Source organism: Tinamus guttatus, unplaced genomic scaffold (assembly GCF_059628265.1).
Source record: "Tinamus guttatus ecotype Peru unplaced genomic scaffold, ASM5962826v1 Tinamus_guttatus_pri_ptg000150l, whole genome shotgun sequence".
Taxonomy (NCBI): domain Eukaryota; kingdom Metazoa; phylum Chordata; class Aves; order Tinamiformes; family Tinamidae; genus Tinamus; species Tinamus guttatus.
The window spans coordinates 11,435,839-11,453,691 of record NW_028288684.1 but is presented as its reverse complement, the minus strand read 5'-3'; the positions used below and the strand labels follow the sequence as shown (position 1 = coordinate 11,453,691).

The 17,853-nt window shown below is 41.7% G+C and overlaps 1 protein-coding gene across 3 annotated transcripts in view; it reads left to right on the top strand.

Moving 5' to 3' along the window:
* The first annotated feature begins 299 nt into the window (after positions 1–299).
* Positions 300–17,853, top strand: part of ELMOD1 (ELMO domain containing 1) — a 37,901-nt gene continuing 20,347 nt past the window's right edge. Inside the window, exons 1-2 of one of the 3 annotated variants that reach the window (XM_088522359.1) lie at positions 300–362; positions 15,177–15,271. In XM_088522359.1, coding sequence (XP_088378485.1) covers positions 15,255–15,271 — 17 coding nt within the window. In that variant the 5' untranslated portion in view covers positions 300–362; positions 15,177–15,254. Of the gene's footprint in view, positions 363–3,286; positions 3,368–15,176; positions 15,272–17,853 lie in introns of those variants that run through there. The other 2 variants (XM_088522358.1, XM_088522360.1) reach the window with 2 other exon arrangements.

Below are 17,853 nucleotides of genomic sequence, written 5' to 3'. Positions count from 1 at the left end.
CATTACAGCAATTTTCTTTTAAATGCACAGCACTGTCACCAATTGCCTCTCACAATGAGCCACTCCTGGCTTAGCAAAGTCAGGAGATCAATCACTAAGGAACAAAAAAATAAAACTTTTAACTGATCCCCAGCTTCCAGCCCGGAAAAAGTGCTAGCAGAACTATTAAAGACACAGCTGTGTCAATCACACCCTGACAATGTCCAGCTGGCAAAAGTGCCCATGAAGCAGGTGAGTAGGATTAAAAACATCCAAAGATGGTTTGAATTTATGCTGAGAGTAAAGGGAAAGTACTGTCTGATCCTGAGTAAAACTAGGAGTAAGCAGAATTATACTCTGAGTTATTGGCTTCAGGAACTGAGGTAAGGGAAAAAAAACTTTATGGAAACAGGAGTTTGTTTTTACTCTTTTGTTATTTTTCCTTACTACAACTTTTATGACTATTCCAGTGTTAGGCAAAATACATTCCTTTTCTTGTCTAAGTAGTTGAGCACAAATAGAAGTGAAATATTTCTGCTGTTATGTGTGTTTATTAAAAAATGAAAAATATTTTTGTTAAAAAGAAAACAAAATGAAATATATTTTATCCTTCTAGGAAAATATTAGCTAACAAGTAATTTCATACATGCATGTAATAGTACTTAAGGGGCACTTTTCCCAAGGAAAGAAAAGTGCTGGAGCACGTCAGAGCCCTGTGAGGGCATAACATGCAGGCTCTTTATCAGCCTTGTTTTTTATCAGTAAATTGTAGAACAACAAGGACTTCCCTCCAAAATAAAGAGCAACTAGAGGTGAAAATTCAAAAACTCAATCTAAGCTAGGTCTGTTGCTATTTGTTTTGGTTCTTCCTATCACTTTCTTACAACACTACATTAATCATGCAGGTGACCTTGCTGGCTTATTACTCACAGCAAGCTCCATGAACTACGTTGGGAAAGTGTGATAGTTCTCAAATACTGGGCTCCTGTGTCTATTTTTCTAACATATACTTCACCGCTGCTTCTAAGTACAGGCAATATTTTTGCTTTAAGGCATAGCTTCTTCCACGTGCTGTAACTTAAAAAGAATGGAAGGTGCAGCATAGTAAAAATATTTCCACTTCTGCTACAGAAAATATTTCTACTTTCTACTAAAATACAAGGCACTGGGGGAATAGGTCCATCAAACTGCAGTTTGGTAAGGTTTTTGACAAATTGTGTGTCACTGAGTTTAGCATGGCACTATGTGAGACTATAGTTTAGCAATGAACCGCCTCATTTCAGAGCATTGGCAGGAGGTCATCTGGGGAACATAAAGATTATTTGCCTTAAAAAGGGACTATTAGTTCCTTAAAATAGGCTTTAAAAAAATTTGCCCTAGAGATGTGAAGGAAAATGACCTAGCTATAATGTGACCTTCCAAAGGCAAATATGACCAGGCAAGTGTGGTGTTTTCTTCTGACAGGACTGCAGATTTTCTAGAAAAGCATGTTGTTCAGGGGAAGGCAAGATCTGCTGCTTCAGGAGAGTGCGTGCAGTGATGCCACAGGGAAATTGCTAATTAAGTTGGAGAGGAGCAGCACAAACCCTGCCAGGTAACCCATATCGCTGGGTTTCTGCTCTGGCAGCACAGAGCTGGAAAATAACCCGCGGCATTGAGGGCTCTCACAGCGTTACCCAAGGACTGAATTTAACGCGTGAAGCGGTAATGTGTTAAGTAAACTTCTTGGCAGCAAGAAGCTGGAAGAGTCACTAACACAAAGAGGGGCTGAAACCTTGTATGAGTCCTGGATGACTTTGCATTTGTTACACTTGCCTCCAAGGAAACAATATAAAAAGCAAGAAAGCAAGGAAGAAAGCAAGGCCATGTTTTGCAAGAACTCTTGCTGTAAGGTATTGGCTGCAAAAAAAAAAAAAAAAAAAAAAAAAAAAAAAAAAAAAAACTTAACTAAATGGCTACTGGCCAGCAGTGTGGTTTGGTTATCAATTTTAGGCTGGAAATTAAATTTCTATCTATCAGGGACATGGGACTTTCAGGCCACCATCTGCAATTCTAGCAGAAGAGAAAAATCTAATCATGGTGGGGGTTTCTTGTATGTGTGTAGCCTGTTTTATTTTTGTTTTTCCTTTTTTCATTGAAGACTAGTTAACTATGGTCCTTTTTGAAGTTTGCCCCAGGAGCAAGGGACTACAGTCAATGGTCCTTTCCAGCCTATATTTTATGTTTTTTTGTTTGTTTGTTTGGTTTTTTTTTTTTTTCCACGTTTGTGGATAAGAGGATGGCCTTTGAGGGTGAGGGGAGGCTACTCCTAGAGCACAGATCTTTCTTTTTTCAATGTTCCTGATGCATCTTGCACAATTATGGTTGAATTGTCTTACAAAGTACATCTATCTCATGAAGCCCATTTGAACCGTGCTCCTGAGCTCTGTATAAGAAGCTCATCAGGTTTGGATTCAATCCCTCAGGGGATGCAGTGGCTCCTCCTATGCAGGGTGAGAGCAGTTCCCAGGAGGCACAGGAGCTCAAAGCAAGGATCTCTAGGAGAGGTGGGGGAAAATATGATCTGGAAACTGGAAATGCTACCACAGCAGAGGAGGAAAGAAGCTGTTTTCTGGCTGCATTGCATGGAGTTAAGATTGAAGCCTTACTCCAGCATGCAAAACACAACCCAGATAAATGAGGCTGTTAAGCTGCAGTCCAAAATGTGTTGTTTAGTGCAGTTCCTTCGCAGCCAGCTCTGCAGATAAAAATATCCACTATTTGGGTGCATTGGGCATAGCCATGTCCTCAAGTAGAAGAGGGTCCACAGAGCTCCGGTTAGAAGAGAATTAAGTAGCAGTCTCTCTCCCACCCCCCCACCCCCCCCCCCCCGCCTTTGGGCACAAGACATGAACTGCGTTTCCTAGTCATTAAATGCTTGACTTGGTGACCTTAATGTTTTCATTGTAGCTATGTTCCCTAGTTGATTAGGGAATGAAAAGGGGCGACTTGGAAGAAAATTAAACCATATCCCCCGAGCACGTGTGCAGAAAGCTATTTTCAGGCTCAGCGTGGGAAGCACATTGAAAAAAGAGGCTAATTGGCACCTTCAAAGGACAAGCAAGGATTGAGCCCCCCCTCCCCCGCTTTTGGCGGGGTGGCCCCTTCCAAGGCCGCTCGAGGGACTCCCGGGCCACCTGCACGTCCCGCCTGCTGCCACCGCGGCCGCCCCGCACCGCTCCGCGCAGAGGAGACCCCCCCCCGCCCCCAGCTCGTCGGTAGGCGGCACCGCCGCCCGCCTTCCTCCCTCCCTCCTCCTCCTCCTCAGCTCCGCAGATCGCGGCGGCGCCGCAGGGCGCGCCCGGGACGGCGGCGGGGCCGCATCATGGCGCTCTAGCGGCCCGGAACGGTGAGTGCGGCGGGAGGGGGGTATTTTATTCCCCCTTCCCCCCCTTCCCCCCCACACACACACACCTTGGCATTATTATTATTATTATTATTGTTTTGGGCGGAGTAGGGGATGGGGAGGGGGTGCCGGGGCTGGGCCGGTGCCAGGCGCGGGGCCCGCGCACCCCCGTCCCGCTGCGGGCAGCTCCGCGCGGCCCCCGCGCGACGCCGCGCGCGGAACAAAGGAGCCGCCTCGGGCTCGAAGGGGGTTTCGCACCGCCCGGGCGCGCGCGTGAAGCCGGGGCTTCCTCCTGCCCCCCGACAGGGGGCTTGGGCTCCTCGCAGAGCGCGCTGCGATAGAAGTAGTTGCACAGCTCTGAAATCCCGCATCATCCTGTGCGCTGCCCCAAGCCCAGTAGGCTTCTGTTTCAAATATCCAGGTAGGCGTTTCTGAAGGAAAAATCTGCTTGATAGGAGATACCCTGAATACTCGAAGCAGTTGTGTGTGCTCCTCTCCTCAGGATGCAAACGTGCAGTAATTTAATCCAGCTCGCATGTACTTAAGTCTGTTTAGTGCTCTTAGCAGGTTACAGTCCAGAATAGACTCGGTGGTTCCTAGGAGATGCTGCCTTTCTGATTCTTTCCTTTCTCTTTCTTTCGTTTTTTTCCTCCCTTTAAATATGAGTAACTGCTTGCCTAGGCTGAATGTGTCCAGGTAAATCTAGAAATACCTTCTGTGCCTTATTCAATTTTTATAATTTGTATATCAAGTGATATACAAGTGATATTTTAGCAAAGACTAATGCAAATCCATGTTGCTGTAGTAATAGACTTATCAGCAAGCCTAATAGTCTCAGATCAGAAAGCCTATGATCCTTGAGAAGGCAATCATGTGATAACTTCAGATATTGTATGCATCGTTCTTGACAGAAAATTAGCAAAAAAATATTTCCACAAGAGCATTAAACAATAGAAAAATATGCATTAACAAAACATATTTGATAACCTTCCTACCGGTTAAAGTAAAGCATGCTCTTCTACTGCAGAAACCTGCTATAGCTAAGCATATAAGCAAAGTGTTTATGCACCTTGTCTGCTTAGCTTGGGAAATGGTGCTTTATTGCCCTACAGCACAGGGACAGCACCACCTTGGCTAACTTGATTCTTGTAAACCGAAGAATTTTCTCTCCAAGGAAAGATTTAATTTTAACTCCTTTCTCTCCCTCCTTGATGGAATTACATCAGGCTGAACTAAGCTATGCTTAAACTAGGAAAGTTGAGGGCTGTGCTGGAATATGTGCTTATTTTGTTATCTATCATCTCCCCTGCACAAGCAGCCTCTTGCTGCTTGCAGTGAGGGAATTGGGGGAGATGCTGTTGCACCTGTGCCGCTGTGAACCCAGGGCTACAGATTACTGCTACTACTTAAAGCAACCTGTATTTTTTTAAAAAAGCTGCCCAGAGAGAGCTTGTGCTTGCTGCTAAGCTGTGATCAGCCGTAACCCATGTTAGCAAGAACTCTGCTCAGCTGCACAGGCAGGACATATGTGCCATGCACAGGCAAGCAAGCTTATTTGTCCCAGGGGATCATTTGAAGTGCTAGCAGAAAATTGCAAGAGGAGCATGTCTGGGCTGTCTGGTGATCAGATCTTGTTGGATTTAATGTCTTTTGGCTCAGAGGCTTTATTTTCTTCCCTTTTTTCATGAACATCTGCTCAGTCTTTTTGATTGGAAAGCTTGTTTTACGCGGCACTCCTTTGAAATGCACTTTTGCTCAGCGGCATAGGCCAAAAGGCTGCATAGACCATCCCACTCCTGAATCCCAGCTTTGACAAGGAGACAAGAAGAACAAACTCTCTTCCTGTCAGGAGAATAGGGTTTGCTGGAGTACTGGGAAGGAAACCAGATGGCAAAATCCTAAATTAGGAAAGGAGGATAACGTGAGAAAAATCAAGTGAGAATAACGTAAGGCGATGCAGGGAACACCGGTAGTATCGAAGTTTTGGGCTTCGTGTCTCCAGCATCTGTGTAACTTGAGCTCCAGGCTGTGCCGTAGCGCTGGTCACTGTCATGCTCCTGGCGTGGGCCTGGCAGCTCTGCTTGCTGGTGGTGGGAAGAGCCTTGCGATGGCGAGGCAGCAGGAGCAGCTTCCTGAGCTGCTGGTCGGCTGTGCAGGGGGCTGCATAAGCACTCCCCTCTCTCGAGGCAGAGTCCAGCTGCTCAGAGGTTAACTGACATACTTGAAATGGCCTTTTTTAAAAAAAGAAAGAAGATAGGTTTGCTCTAGCAGTTTGGCTTGCATCCAGCTTGAGTATCTGACACATTCCCTGGAGATCACATCTCCAGTTGCCTTGTGCTGGTTCAGGTCTCGGAGCAGCCTTGGTATAAGAGACCTTTCGGTGAAACTAATCCAGGAGCCCTCAGTCAGATATTGAATCCTACATGAAAGATGTAGTTCTCGTCCCATTTGTCATGAAACCAATTAAAAGCCCTACACCAAGTGTATGAGCTTCAAACACTTTGGCAGTTTATCCTGAAGTATATCTCTACGCAAAACATGAGCAAATACTTTATTTTCTCTTATAGCCAAGAAGCCCTTCAGAAAAATAGCTTACAGTAAAATAATAGATACAGTAAAAAATAGATACAGTAAAGGACTGTGACCAAGGGGATGGGGTTGGTGTTCTTGTCAAGTGTTAAGCTGGATGCAAGTCCTCAGACTGTGAGCGCTCAGATTTCAGCCAACTACAGTCACAAGCCTGTGGAGATGCCTGAAGACTGGAGACGCACAAGGACCAACAAGGCTGGAGTTGAAAATCTGCAGATTTTGACAGCAGGCTTAGGTGGGATAGGATACTGAAGTCCTGCTTTTAGTTTCCATAAGAAACTGTCATCCTATGAGTTATCAGCTCTCTGATATAGCTATCTAGAATGATAGTTGACAGGCATTTTAGCATTCCAATAGGCATGATTACATTAAAATTTTAGCTCAGTGTGTGGCATGTGTTTGCTTTGTTTTTTAATTTCTATGCTTTTTTAAAGAAAATGTCCCAGTTGTTCCTGCGTTCTGTTCTTCAGCTCCCGTTGTGATCAGTCTTGGAGCATAGGAGAATATCTGGAGATTTAGTTGTGGGAGCTGGAAGTATATCTAAAACACCAATTGCTAAGGGGCATGCAGTTCAAGGACCAGGCAAAGCTAGTCTAAACAGGGTATCAGGGTAGAGACTTTTTTAAAAGACTTTTTTATTTAAAAAAAAAAAAAAAAACCTTCCCTCAAATGTATGTAGTTTTGACTTGAAGTACTTGGCACCGGTTGTTTTGCTCAACAGATTCATTCTGTTGGTCTGTGCTACTTACTTTCCACCAATTCTACAGCTACGTGAGCATCTTCCTTTCCAGAGAATGAAGCTGAGACAGAGATTAAGTGACTTTGGACTTTAGTATAGGATCTCATTGACTTAGACTTAGTCCAAGGTCTAAAGAAATGAGCCATACGAGATCCTGTCTCCATTGCTGTTTTTGCTATGCTGCTAACTCACTCCTTTACAGTTAAATCTTCTCTTTTGAAGATGCAAGAGGGAGAAAGTCTTTCTGTAAAGAATGCCTATTTATGACCGTGTACCGTTGGGTAATAGTATCACAAAACAGGAGCATTTTGTATAGACAGTCTGCCACATCATTGCATGTTGTGCATCTGTACCCAAGTCTGGAGCTGCTGGAGAGAGTCCAGCGCAGGGCCACAAGGATGATCAGGGGCCTGGAACATCTGCCCTATGAGGAGAGGCTGAGGGAGCTGGGCCTGTTCAGCCTGGAGAAGAGAAGGCTGAGAGGGGATCTAATTAGTGTATATAAATACACAAGGGAGGGAGTGCAGAGGACGGGGATGGTCTCTTTTCAGTGGTGGCCACTGATAGGACTAGAGGAAATGGCCGGAAACTGAAACATCAAAAATTCCATAGGAACTTAAGGAAAAATTTCTTAACAGTGAGGGTGACAGAGCACTGGAACAGGCTGCCCAGAGAGGTTGTAGAGTCTCCTTCTCTGGAGATCTTCAAAACCCGCTTGGATGCAGTCCTGTGCCACGTGCTCTAGGTGACTCTGCGTGTGCAGGGGGGTTGGACTAGATGATCTCTAGAGGTCCCTTCCAACCCTAAGCATTCTATGATTCTATGATTCTATGAAAAGTGACTTGGCAAGTTCCTTAGGATCTCAAAATCATGACACTCTTAGAATCAGCATATTGGCCATGGGGCTCCTGTGGCCAGGTCTAGACTGCACTGGTGGTTAAATGAGTTTTGCCGCTCAACTTGTCTGGTTTGTTTTGTTTTATAATAGTAGTTTATTGTTGTTTTAACTAGAAGGAAAACTCTATCTTCTGTTGCCCTCCAAGATCCTTCAGTTATTGATATCTGTTGCCCATGGTGTGACAAAAATTAGTTACTGTACTGACAACAGCCCAGTTGGGTGGGCAGGCAGATAGTAGGAGTGGGACCATGAGTACAAAGTGGTCCAGTGCGAGTCAAACTCCTTTTCTATTGCTCCAATAGGAGCGATAATAAGAGGAAGTGCTTTATTTCATCTTCCCACTTTGCCTTCACAAAGCTACGTCCTTATCAATATTGACTTGGCTCTGAGCCATCAAGCAGATGTTAAATTTGGGCTTTCTAAGCCTTTACACCCTGTGTCATGGAAACTTGAAGAGAACAGATGGGTTGAAGGTGGAAGATGATTTCTTGTTGTACTAGCTGAGTATGGGAGAAGAATGAGGAAGGGAGATGAGAGTGCTCCTAGAGGAGTATGTGGAGAATTGAACTGTACTGTGGTACAAGATTCTTCGATTGGGACTTGTTTTTATACAAAGCTGATTTTGGAGTTTTATGTAGGATGTTCCTATATGCAAATGAGATGTCTGACAGCTGTTAGATTTTAGGTTTCTTTGTGAAAGAGAAAAATGTTTCAGCAGTAATTTTTGATGCTACAGACTGTTTCAGATGAAGTGGCTTTTCATCTTCTCTCTCTACCTCTCTTATTTATTATACTGCAGGCATGGCTATAACTCTTAGGGCTACTCTTTCTGAGTCAGAGGGCTGAGGAGTGCAGCATGAGCAGGGAGTTCTTGTTCTTGTGTATATTAAATATCTAGTTAGCACCATATGCAAGCCAAACAATTTGGGAGAAGCTCTAAAGTATGAAAAACATGAGTTTGGTAATAATTCTGTCAAAGGCAACTAAAGAATGCTCTTGAATTGGGAGAAAACTTGGGTTTACATGCTGCTGTATCATGAAGATTACTATCTTAAGGATGCTATTATTTTATATTACTATGTTACTGATGCATCTGCAGGCACCCGGAAGATTTGTTTTGCCTATTTGCTATAAACAGTATTTCTAATTATCACATTACACTTTGGTGATAAATGGTAGGATTATGAAAAGTGTATGCCCTGTTATGCTAAGTAGCAAGAGATATGGAAGGAAGGATTTCCATGCATGTTTTGGTAATGCTGTCAGTCATCCTGGCCCTGTGTGTGTTTTTTCTGGCTTTGCTTTTGTTCCTCTTTCCATGAGTAATGATGTCGTACATTCTTCTCCCTCGTTTTCACTTCTCTCATCAAGTTTTTGTCAGCATTTCTTCATATCTAACAGTGAACATGTGGAAGAAAGCAAATGCCTAGTAGCACCCAGTAAGAAGTGGGAAAGGGAAGGATAACACCGTGGTAACCCACCTTTACTGGCTACTGACCTTTTTGCCACTTGTTGAGAAAGGGCACCTTGCACAATTACCACAGAAGGATGATTCCTGGGCCTCAACCAAAAGCTCGTTTTCATCTGTCTGGTACCAGCAAGCACACCTTTACTGACTTCAAAGTCTTCTTATGACCTTCTACCAACAGAAAGGTGAAATTGGTCGTGGAGTCAATTTTACAGCTATTTGCATCCTTGTGAACATATACTAAGAATTAGTAAGATATTTGTGCCCCCTTGGAAGTGGTAGAAGCAGAAAGTAACTGGAAAAGCATAGACCTATTTGACTAACAGGCTTGGAAGGATGTCCCAAAGGGGTTTCTGTCCATGTCCATTATTCCCATCTCTTGCCTAAAGAAGGACCTAAACCTGCTCCAACTAAATGTGTAGTTTGCAGTATTTATTTATTGCATCTTGAAAAAATCTTTCTGCTTTGCTTGGAAAAGTAGGTTCTTTCTTCCATCCCTCTTCTCCTCAGACCACAGCAGGACAGAGCAGACTACCCAGGCATGCCTTTTTGTGCAGCCCATGCAGAATCAGAGCTTCCAGTGAGGTCAGGTGTATGAAGTTGCCCTGGTTTCCTTCTCCCTGGGATGCAGAGGCCTTACCGAGCAGCAAACAGAAGGTGAAGCAGGCTGTGGCCTTTCCAAAAAAAAAAAAAAAAAAAGGCAGTTAGGAGGTGTTGACTGTGTGTACACGTGCTTCTATGGAGTTGATTCTTTAAGTCATCCACACGTTGGAGGATCCTTGAGAGCTAACAGCTGGTGTGTAACACTTACCATTGGAAGTTCAGTGTCTCGCCAATATGGTGCTGCTTGACATCATCCTACTTAATTCATGGAAAATGATTATTCTTGAATCCTGGGTTGAGAACAATAGCTTCATAAAATTACAGAAAGATAGGAATAAACTCTTATGCACCTACTCTTGCCTTCTTTCCTTGGAGGACAACGGATAAATTGTCACTTACGTGTCAAAGTGATTTGGGTGCAGTGATAGGAAAATCAGGCATATCAATCCATTTTCTGCTATATCATATGAATTATGTCTGATATTCACCAAATTTCTGGGCAAACCTGCTGGTTTATCTTTCCTTAGCCTCAAAGGATTGTTGGGCTTTTGTCCTTATGCCTGTGCTGTTCTTGCCTTGTTTGTTGGTAGTTATTAACAAAATACATGTGAAAGGTGTACATGTGAAAGGTGTACATGTACATGTGAATGCTGGCATTGGTATGGACTTATATTAATAAGAATTGATCCTATTGATCCTACCTGTTGATATAAGCAATATTGGAAAGGTAGAATGAGGCGGGGGGTGGGGAGGAGGCAATCTCCTCTAATGTAATTCCATTGATGTTAAGGATCTGTATTTGACTCATTAGAATGATGAGTTTCTTCCCCCCAAAGCTGTCCTGTATCCTAGGAGTTAGCAAGGCTCTAAGGTAAATCTAGAATCCATTTAATATTTGTAGCAAGTGAAAAGAATAAAGATGAAACAGTTTTTGTTCCCTGGCCTCATCTAGACAGTGAAGTGAAAATGAAGAAGACAAAAACATGTCAGTTGAATTTGGAAATAGGAATTCAATTTATTTATTTAAACTTGGAGGTTCTGCAGTGATTAGTGTGGGAGCTAACCCAGGATGCCTATGTCTCCTGATTTAATGCATCCAGTCTCATAGGATTTATCCTAAACTTGGAGAAATGTTGCTACAAAGTGTGATGTTTTATTTAGAACAGACTTCCTCTCTGTACAAGCTGTTGTACAGTGTATGAAAACAGAGCAAGTAGGCTAGAAATATTGAACTGAAAACCATGCAAGCAAGAGGAGCCAACCAGATGAAACTGCTCTTCTCCTGTGTGAATGCACCAGAGGTGAAATGAAACTTCATAAGACACAGCCAAAAATGCTTTTAGTATAATGTGTGAAGCAAGTGCAAAAAGGAGAGTGGCGGCGGGGAGGGGAGGCAAGAGCACATGCACAAAAATTCCTCATGTTGCCCCAGGTTGAATTGAAGGCAATTTCAAGTGTGGTGTGTTGTGGTGTGTTTTTTTTTTTTTTTTTTTTTTTGTTTGTTTGTTTGTTTTTTTAGCATTATAGACAGAGCACTTGGAGATGCTGTCATTCCACCTGAGGTCAAGCATCTGACTGCATTTCTGGAAGCTTACAGTATTCTGGGTCGTGGAGACATTTCTCTTTCATTAAGAGGGTAGAGCGTACCCCACAAAATATTCACTAGCAACCACACGTGATTTGTGTACTTACTACTGCAATGTCCTTCAACACTGTTGTAGAGGAGAACCAATCGAAAGCAATAATTGCTAGAGTATTGCTATAGCTCTCAAAGTGAAATATAGGGGGGGATGTGTGTGTGTGTACCTCTCACTTGTGCATTATTAAGATTTAGCTTGCTTTAAACAGTCAGTTACAGAAAGATAACCTTTCTTGTAAAGGCAGAGATCTGCCGTATGTTGAGGAGTTGTTTCTACAGGGCTAGATTTTAGTTGAATGTCATGTGTGCCAAGCTGTATGTTATCACATGGCAAAAATCTGCCAAGTAATTGCAGTGTCTATATGCTTAACTGGGTGATGATAGGGGTAACTTACTAAGTGAGATTTGTTGACTAAGTTTTCTTGAATCCCAGGACAATCTTGTTTTCTTGTAGCTATCTGATATTGTCACTTGATTCTCTTGATGCCTTCTTGTTTCTGTTTTAGTCTGAGATTATTTTCCACTTCAGAGACAGTTATGCACTGAAATGGTAAAACAGGTCTTTAGAACTAGATTTTCAAAGTACTATTGTCTTTTGTGTCCCTCTTCCCCATGACCTTACTGGGATTTTATGAAATGCAAAGATGTGTTGCACATGCTCATGACCTCCAAAAGGTCCTTTAGGACATGACTAAAAATCTGCAAAGTCTGACTTCATTTACCTTTCCTTCACCCTCTTACTGAAATATAGAAATGTAAAATGTCAATGTGCAATGGAGATAGGAGAGAAAAATCTTATTACCTGTGACAGTGTAACTGAACTCAAGTGTTGCTCATTAGCTTCGTCAATCAACTGTGACATTTTATTGCAAGACTTCGTCCTGAGAATGCTTGAAATTGAATATCACCCAGTCTTGGGTATGTGGAAACAAGTACACCCTTCTGTACTGCGAAGAGCAGCTGAGCTCCCACCAAACAGGTGTCAGCTGTTGGACTTCCAGCTGGTCCTCAGGGTAGCTGCATCAGTTAGTGTAGGACAAAGACACTTTGAGCCAAGGCGCAAAGTGCCTCGACCTTAGCTTCACAAAACTTAGAATTGAGCTGCTGTGAGCAGCCATTTCAGCAAGAGATCCGTTTCCCAGATTGTGTTTTAAGTCAGAGTTCTATACACTATAATTATTATGGTGCAGAATGACCTAAATAAGTACCCTGCAAGAGCATTTGTTTTCACCGCTTATTTGAATAAACAGTTGCCATGATGTTTGGGGATTTGGGTGTGCTGTGTGTGTTCTTTGTTTTTCTTTTTTTTGTTTGTTTGTTTTTATCCTCTCTGAAGTATTAATAAAATTAGGTAAAGTGCCAATAAAAATGTATTGATTCCATGAAATAGGTTAGCAAACAATACTTGCTAAGAGTTAATATAGCTTGACCTAAGGGGCCTGGGGTTGATTCTTTTTTGTTAAAAGCTTTCAGGTGCGCATATGTTGGCAGGACTGTGTGGACGTTCTTATTCTTGAGCTGTAGATCCCTTAAACAATTTGCTTATGGTCAAAATGAGTGATGAGGCTTGCGGGGAGTGGAACACAGATGTGGAAAGAGTAATCATGTTCAGCCTTCAAGCTGAGCTTGTTTCATGGGAGATGCTACAAATTATATAAGATTTTAGTGTGAAGGTGCAGGTTCTTAAACTACTAATTTTTAAAAAAACTTAGACACTGTAATGATGTTCTATCTTCTTTAATAGAAATACCTGGATCATGAATTATTCCATAAGAGTGACTTTGGGGCACAAAACCTGGGCAATCTGTTCCACTGTTTGAGTGCACTGATGGAGGGAAAATGGGTTTTCATTATGTCCAATGTGAACCTCTCCTGTTTGGACTTGTCTGTTTTGCTTTGCCCTCCTACCATGCACTGCTGTAAAGAGCCTGGCACTTCCCCCCCGCCCCCCCCCCCCCCCCCAGTGACTTCCCATAGACGCTGGGAACTGCTCTAAGGTGCCCTCAAATCTGCTTTTGCTCCAGGCTGAAGAAGGCACAGCTCTCCAGCTTTGTCATTTCAAAGAGCAAACCTTAAACTTCAGTTCATAGATGTTTTCAGTGGTCGATCTATGCATTTTTTTGTCCCCAAGTTCCTTCAGTAATATAACGTGACTCTAGCTTGAAGTTGGACCATTCTCTTTGGATGTGAAAAATACAGATGCAAGTTTTCAGTCTGAGTGAAAGCATGTGAAAGTGTAAACACAGGTTTCCAGCATGCTAGCAGCCAGTAGGCTGGCCTTCACTGAATAATATTCTGGCTTTGGAAATGCTGTTGTGAAATTTCATTTCTGACTAAAATGTGTGTGTGGTGGTGTGTGTGTGTGCTCTTTTTTTTGGGGGGGGGTATTTTTTTTTGGGGGGGGGGGGGGGGAGTTTTCTGAGTGTGTGTGTGTGTATATATTTGTCTCCATGAGTACCGAACTGTTGTATACTTCTCAATTAAGGACAGATTATATGCCTCCTGATTTTTCTTTTTCTTTTTTTTTTTTTTTTCTTTCTTTCAACAAGTTCACAAATGTTTATTACCATGATTATCTCAACTATAAAAGTCCTTAATAAGGAGAAGAAAAAAGGACTGTAGTATGCTATTGCTCATGAAGGGAGGCAGTTTTGAGGCTTCTATTGTGCCATGCCTGGTTAAGATAATTCTGAGATTTAAAGAAGTGCAGCTTTTCTTCTTTTTGAAGCAGTAAGGTCTTTGATCAGAGTCAGAAATGAGCTGACCTTGGGCTGAGGCCAGCACACATTATAGAAGGAGTTGTCTTGGCAGCTTCTGACTCTGTTGGTGTGTTCCTTACACAGCTCCCCATGAAATGGGTCAGGATATTGCAGTGAAATTTCCTTTATTTAAGTTGATGCTAAAAAGCTGAGACTCAGCTGTGGGAATCTTTCACAAGCTGTATCTTTGAACAGCAAATTATTGGACTGGAGAAGGGGAGCAGGTTACATCCCCTCCAGTTTTGTCTTCCATTCTCCATGCGCTTGCTGCTATCTGAGACGTGTCAAAAATATGAGACCCTGTTTGCTGTGCTCGTTAATGAAGTGGAGTTTGATGTGAGCATCCCTGTGCCCTTGCAAGCAGGTGTCACTGCAGCTAGCACCAATTACAACTGTATTTAGGGGACAGCAACATGATTTAGCCAGTCAAAAACAATATAAATGAATGAAGCTTTCACAGTTCAGAGATTATATATTTTTAGTAAGCTGTGTTCTTATGTAATGTAATCCGACAAGCATGTGCGCTTTTTTCCTCTCTCATCTAACCTTAAATGCTTGTTTTGTTCCTGTCAGCAAGCAACAGCACAATGTGAAACATGCATGTAATAAAAAGGAAATAAAATGAGAACTAGAGAGGGTAAAAATTTTCTCCATAGTGCTGATGTATCCCACAGAAGATAGGGTTAAGTTTCTGTTTCTTGGACTTACAGCTTTCTTTTATATGACAAAAGTGATCAGATCTTGAAGGCTTTCATGTGCTTTTCAGCATATTCTAAGAGGGCAAATGGACTGGTTTCTCATGAGTGTGGTGCCCACTGATGCTAGTACAAGACAACAAAGTGTCATTTGTTCTTTTTAAGTATGGAATCTGCTGCAATAGCCAACATGTGTAACAATGCTCTGGCTTCTGGAAGAAAACTATAGGTTTTATGGAGAGATACATGGATGGCCACAGTATGGGCTCAGGCTGAGGCTTTTGTTTTTGTTGGCATGAGATTTCTTCAATACTTAAGAAAATGCATGGGGGAGATGTTTCAAGATCAGCTTACAAACTCTCAAAAATGCAGAGTGCTCCTTTTTCTCTGTTAGTAAATACATCTTAATTCTATTTCTGCAGTACTGCTATCTTCTGCAAAGAAGAGGCTATCAGTGATCAATTTATTACAGCTCCAGTAACACAATCAAAACCGTCATCATGAAACACTTCCTAAGGTAACTCTCTGCATGTTTCTCAGTGGAATTAACTGATGATTATTTTTATACTGCAATTACTTAAATGTTTTAGCTCTTGCCAGTAATATGGAAGGTGTGAACTAGATCATACTAGGTTGCTTTCTACTCAGCTAGATTCATCATTTAATTAAAGCTGTTGCAAAATGGCAGATCTAATTTAAAATCTTCTTTTCAGTTCTTCATGGGCACAAAGAATGCAGCGAGTGTCATATGGGATCTGGTCAGTGATCTATCGAATCGGCCACAGATTTCTGGTGTCTGATGTGTCTGATAGGAGAAACACAGTAATGTTGAACAGTGCTTCCAAAATGCTTTTTGTCTTTTTTTTGCTTGCTATGTAGATCCTTAGAGTGCTGCTTATGAAAGCAGGTCATTATGGTATAGTTTTGCTCCCTCCATGGGGAGAGGTTGAACTGCTGACAACTTCTAACCTGCCTGCTCCTCCCTGACTACAGTGAACACTTTGCTTCTGTCTTTGAACTGTCAGTTCTGCTTCATATGGTTGTTTCGCTCCCGTTGGTGTGTGTGTGTGTGTGTGTGTTTTTTTTTTTTTGTGGTTTTTTTTGTTGTTGTTGTTTTTCCGTCTTCTTTTTTGGTCCTCATGTTGGATAGAGAGTGCTCTTCTGGATATCTAAATTCTTGTAGTTCTCCTGAGAAAACTATATCCACTCGTTTTCATTTTTTGAAGACATTGAATCTTAGGCCTTGAGGAGATGTCTTGATGGCATTAGCCTTTCTGGAGTAGACCAGGGAGCCAAGCCTCTGAAAAGCAATTGATTATCTAAAAATCACAATCTGGCTGTTTTTATGGGAAGTCAAATATTCTGAATGCAAGGCAGAAAGTCAAATTAGGGGGAAAAAGTACAGAAGTCCTCAGGTAGGAAATTAATGTTGAAGTAGAAAACTCAATTCTGTTCAGCATCTGGATTTCTTCTTCTACATCCAACATGGGACTGATGGGGTAACTTATTCAATTTCTGGTATTTTGTGAGTGTATAAGAAATCTGGAAAGATTAAAAAATAAGCTTTAGTCAGCTTTGAAGAGCAGTTAGTGATGAAAATAAGTTCTGCTGCATATTTTTAAATGTGATGGCAGGTTAGTGGGATAGTGAAAGAGCAATTAAGTTAGGAGCTGCAGGGAGATCAGGTACAAGACAAGGATGTTTAGCATCCAAACTTGGTTGACAGCTGGAAACGAAGCAATTACACATATATTCTGTCCCCAGTGTTTGTCTCTTACCAGTAGTAGCAACCTGGGAGCCTGCCAAAATTGGCCTTCACTCTTCATCACATTTAATGCATGTCCAAAAGAAGTGTCTTGATGACAGCATTTGCTGTTGCATTTTCTTTTTCTGTTGTGATGAATTCATTCCTAATGGGACAACAGATCAGCATTCAATATCATTTAAAGATGTAGCACAGCAGGGAATATATTTTTACTAGAGTTTTCAGGGCTTTGCAGGGGAGGGTTGCTTCTCTTTGGGATTTTGGAGGATTTGAGTGCCCTTCCCCAAAGATGTCCTTTCTCTACATATTACAAGTAGTATTTCATAAGGAAAATATAGGATACCTCTCTGCTGACAGCCAGCATCTGTACTGTAACTGAAAAAGGAAATCACAAGTATAAAAGTGTTTCTTTTCAGTTTGTTTGTTAGCTTTAAAAGGAGTTCATAGTCCTTTCCTAACACAAAGTTCAGTCATTAAATGAAATATTAACTAAGAAAATAGAAGATGAGTACTGTGGTGCCAGACAGGACTTCATTTTATTAAAGTTAGTCTTACTAAAGCACTCGAATGAATAAAAAAAATTCTAAGTCAGTAATAAAATTGCTTACGCAACCCATCTTAATCCAGGTTACTTCCCGTGTTCCTGCCTTTCACAGGACTGCACAGCGTATCTGAAGAGCTAAGGAAGTGTCCTGTGTTTGCACCAAGGGTAACCAGATTCTTTAAGAATATCACTTCTAGACTTGGACATCCATAATGTAGCAGAAGTTAGTCACTGCCTTTTCATCTATATATTTTCATTAGCTGCTGCTTTCCAGAGGAAAGAAAGTTTAAGTCAGTCAATCCACTAATTAGAATAATTCTAAATCCCCAGATCTAGGGCAGTACTTCTGACCAGTAATCTACATGCCCAGTATTGCCCAGGACTCTTCTCCCTACTTATGCTATACCTCTAATCCATATCCAGAGGAAAAGAGTTGTTTTAGAAATTTCTCGCATTTTTTTTTTCTTGCCAATTTGATTTTGACCTTGCCCTGATCTGAATTATTCCTAAAGCTTGGTATATTACCTATGAAATAATGTTTCGTTATGAAACACTTAATCTTCCAATACTTTTTTTTTGTAAGTAGATGTTTTAAGAAATCTCAGTGATGCTTCCATTTTGATTTAGCTTGTTCATCTTCTCTAAATTATTATTTAAGATTTTAACTGGAGCAGATACTTGTGTGTTTTTTTTTTTTTTTTTCAGTAAATCTTAGAAACTTGATAGCTTCTCTTGATCTACTGCAAAACAGTTTCTAAGCAGTAACAAATTTTAAGCATGCGGTTCTGTC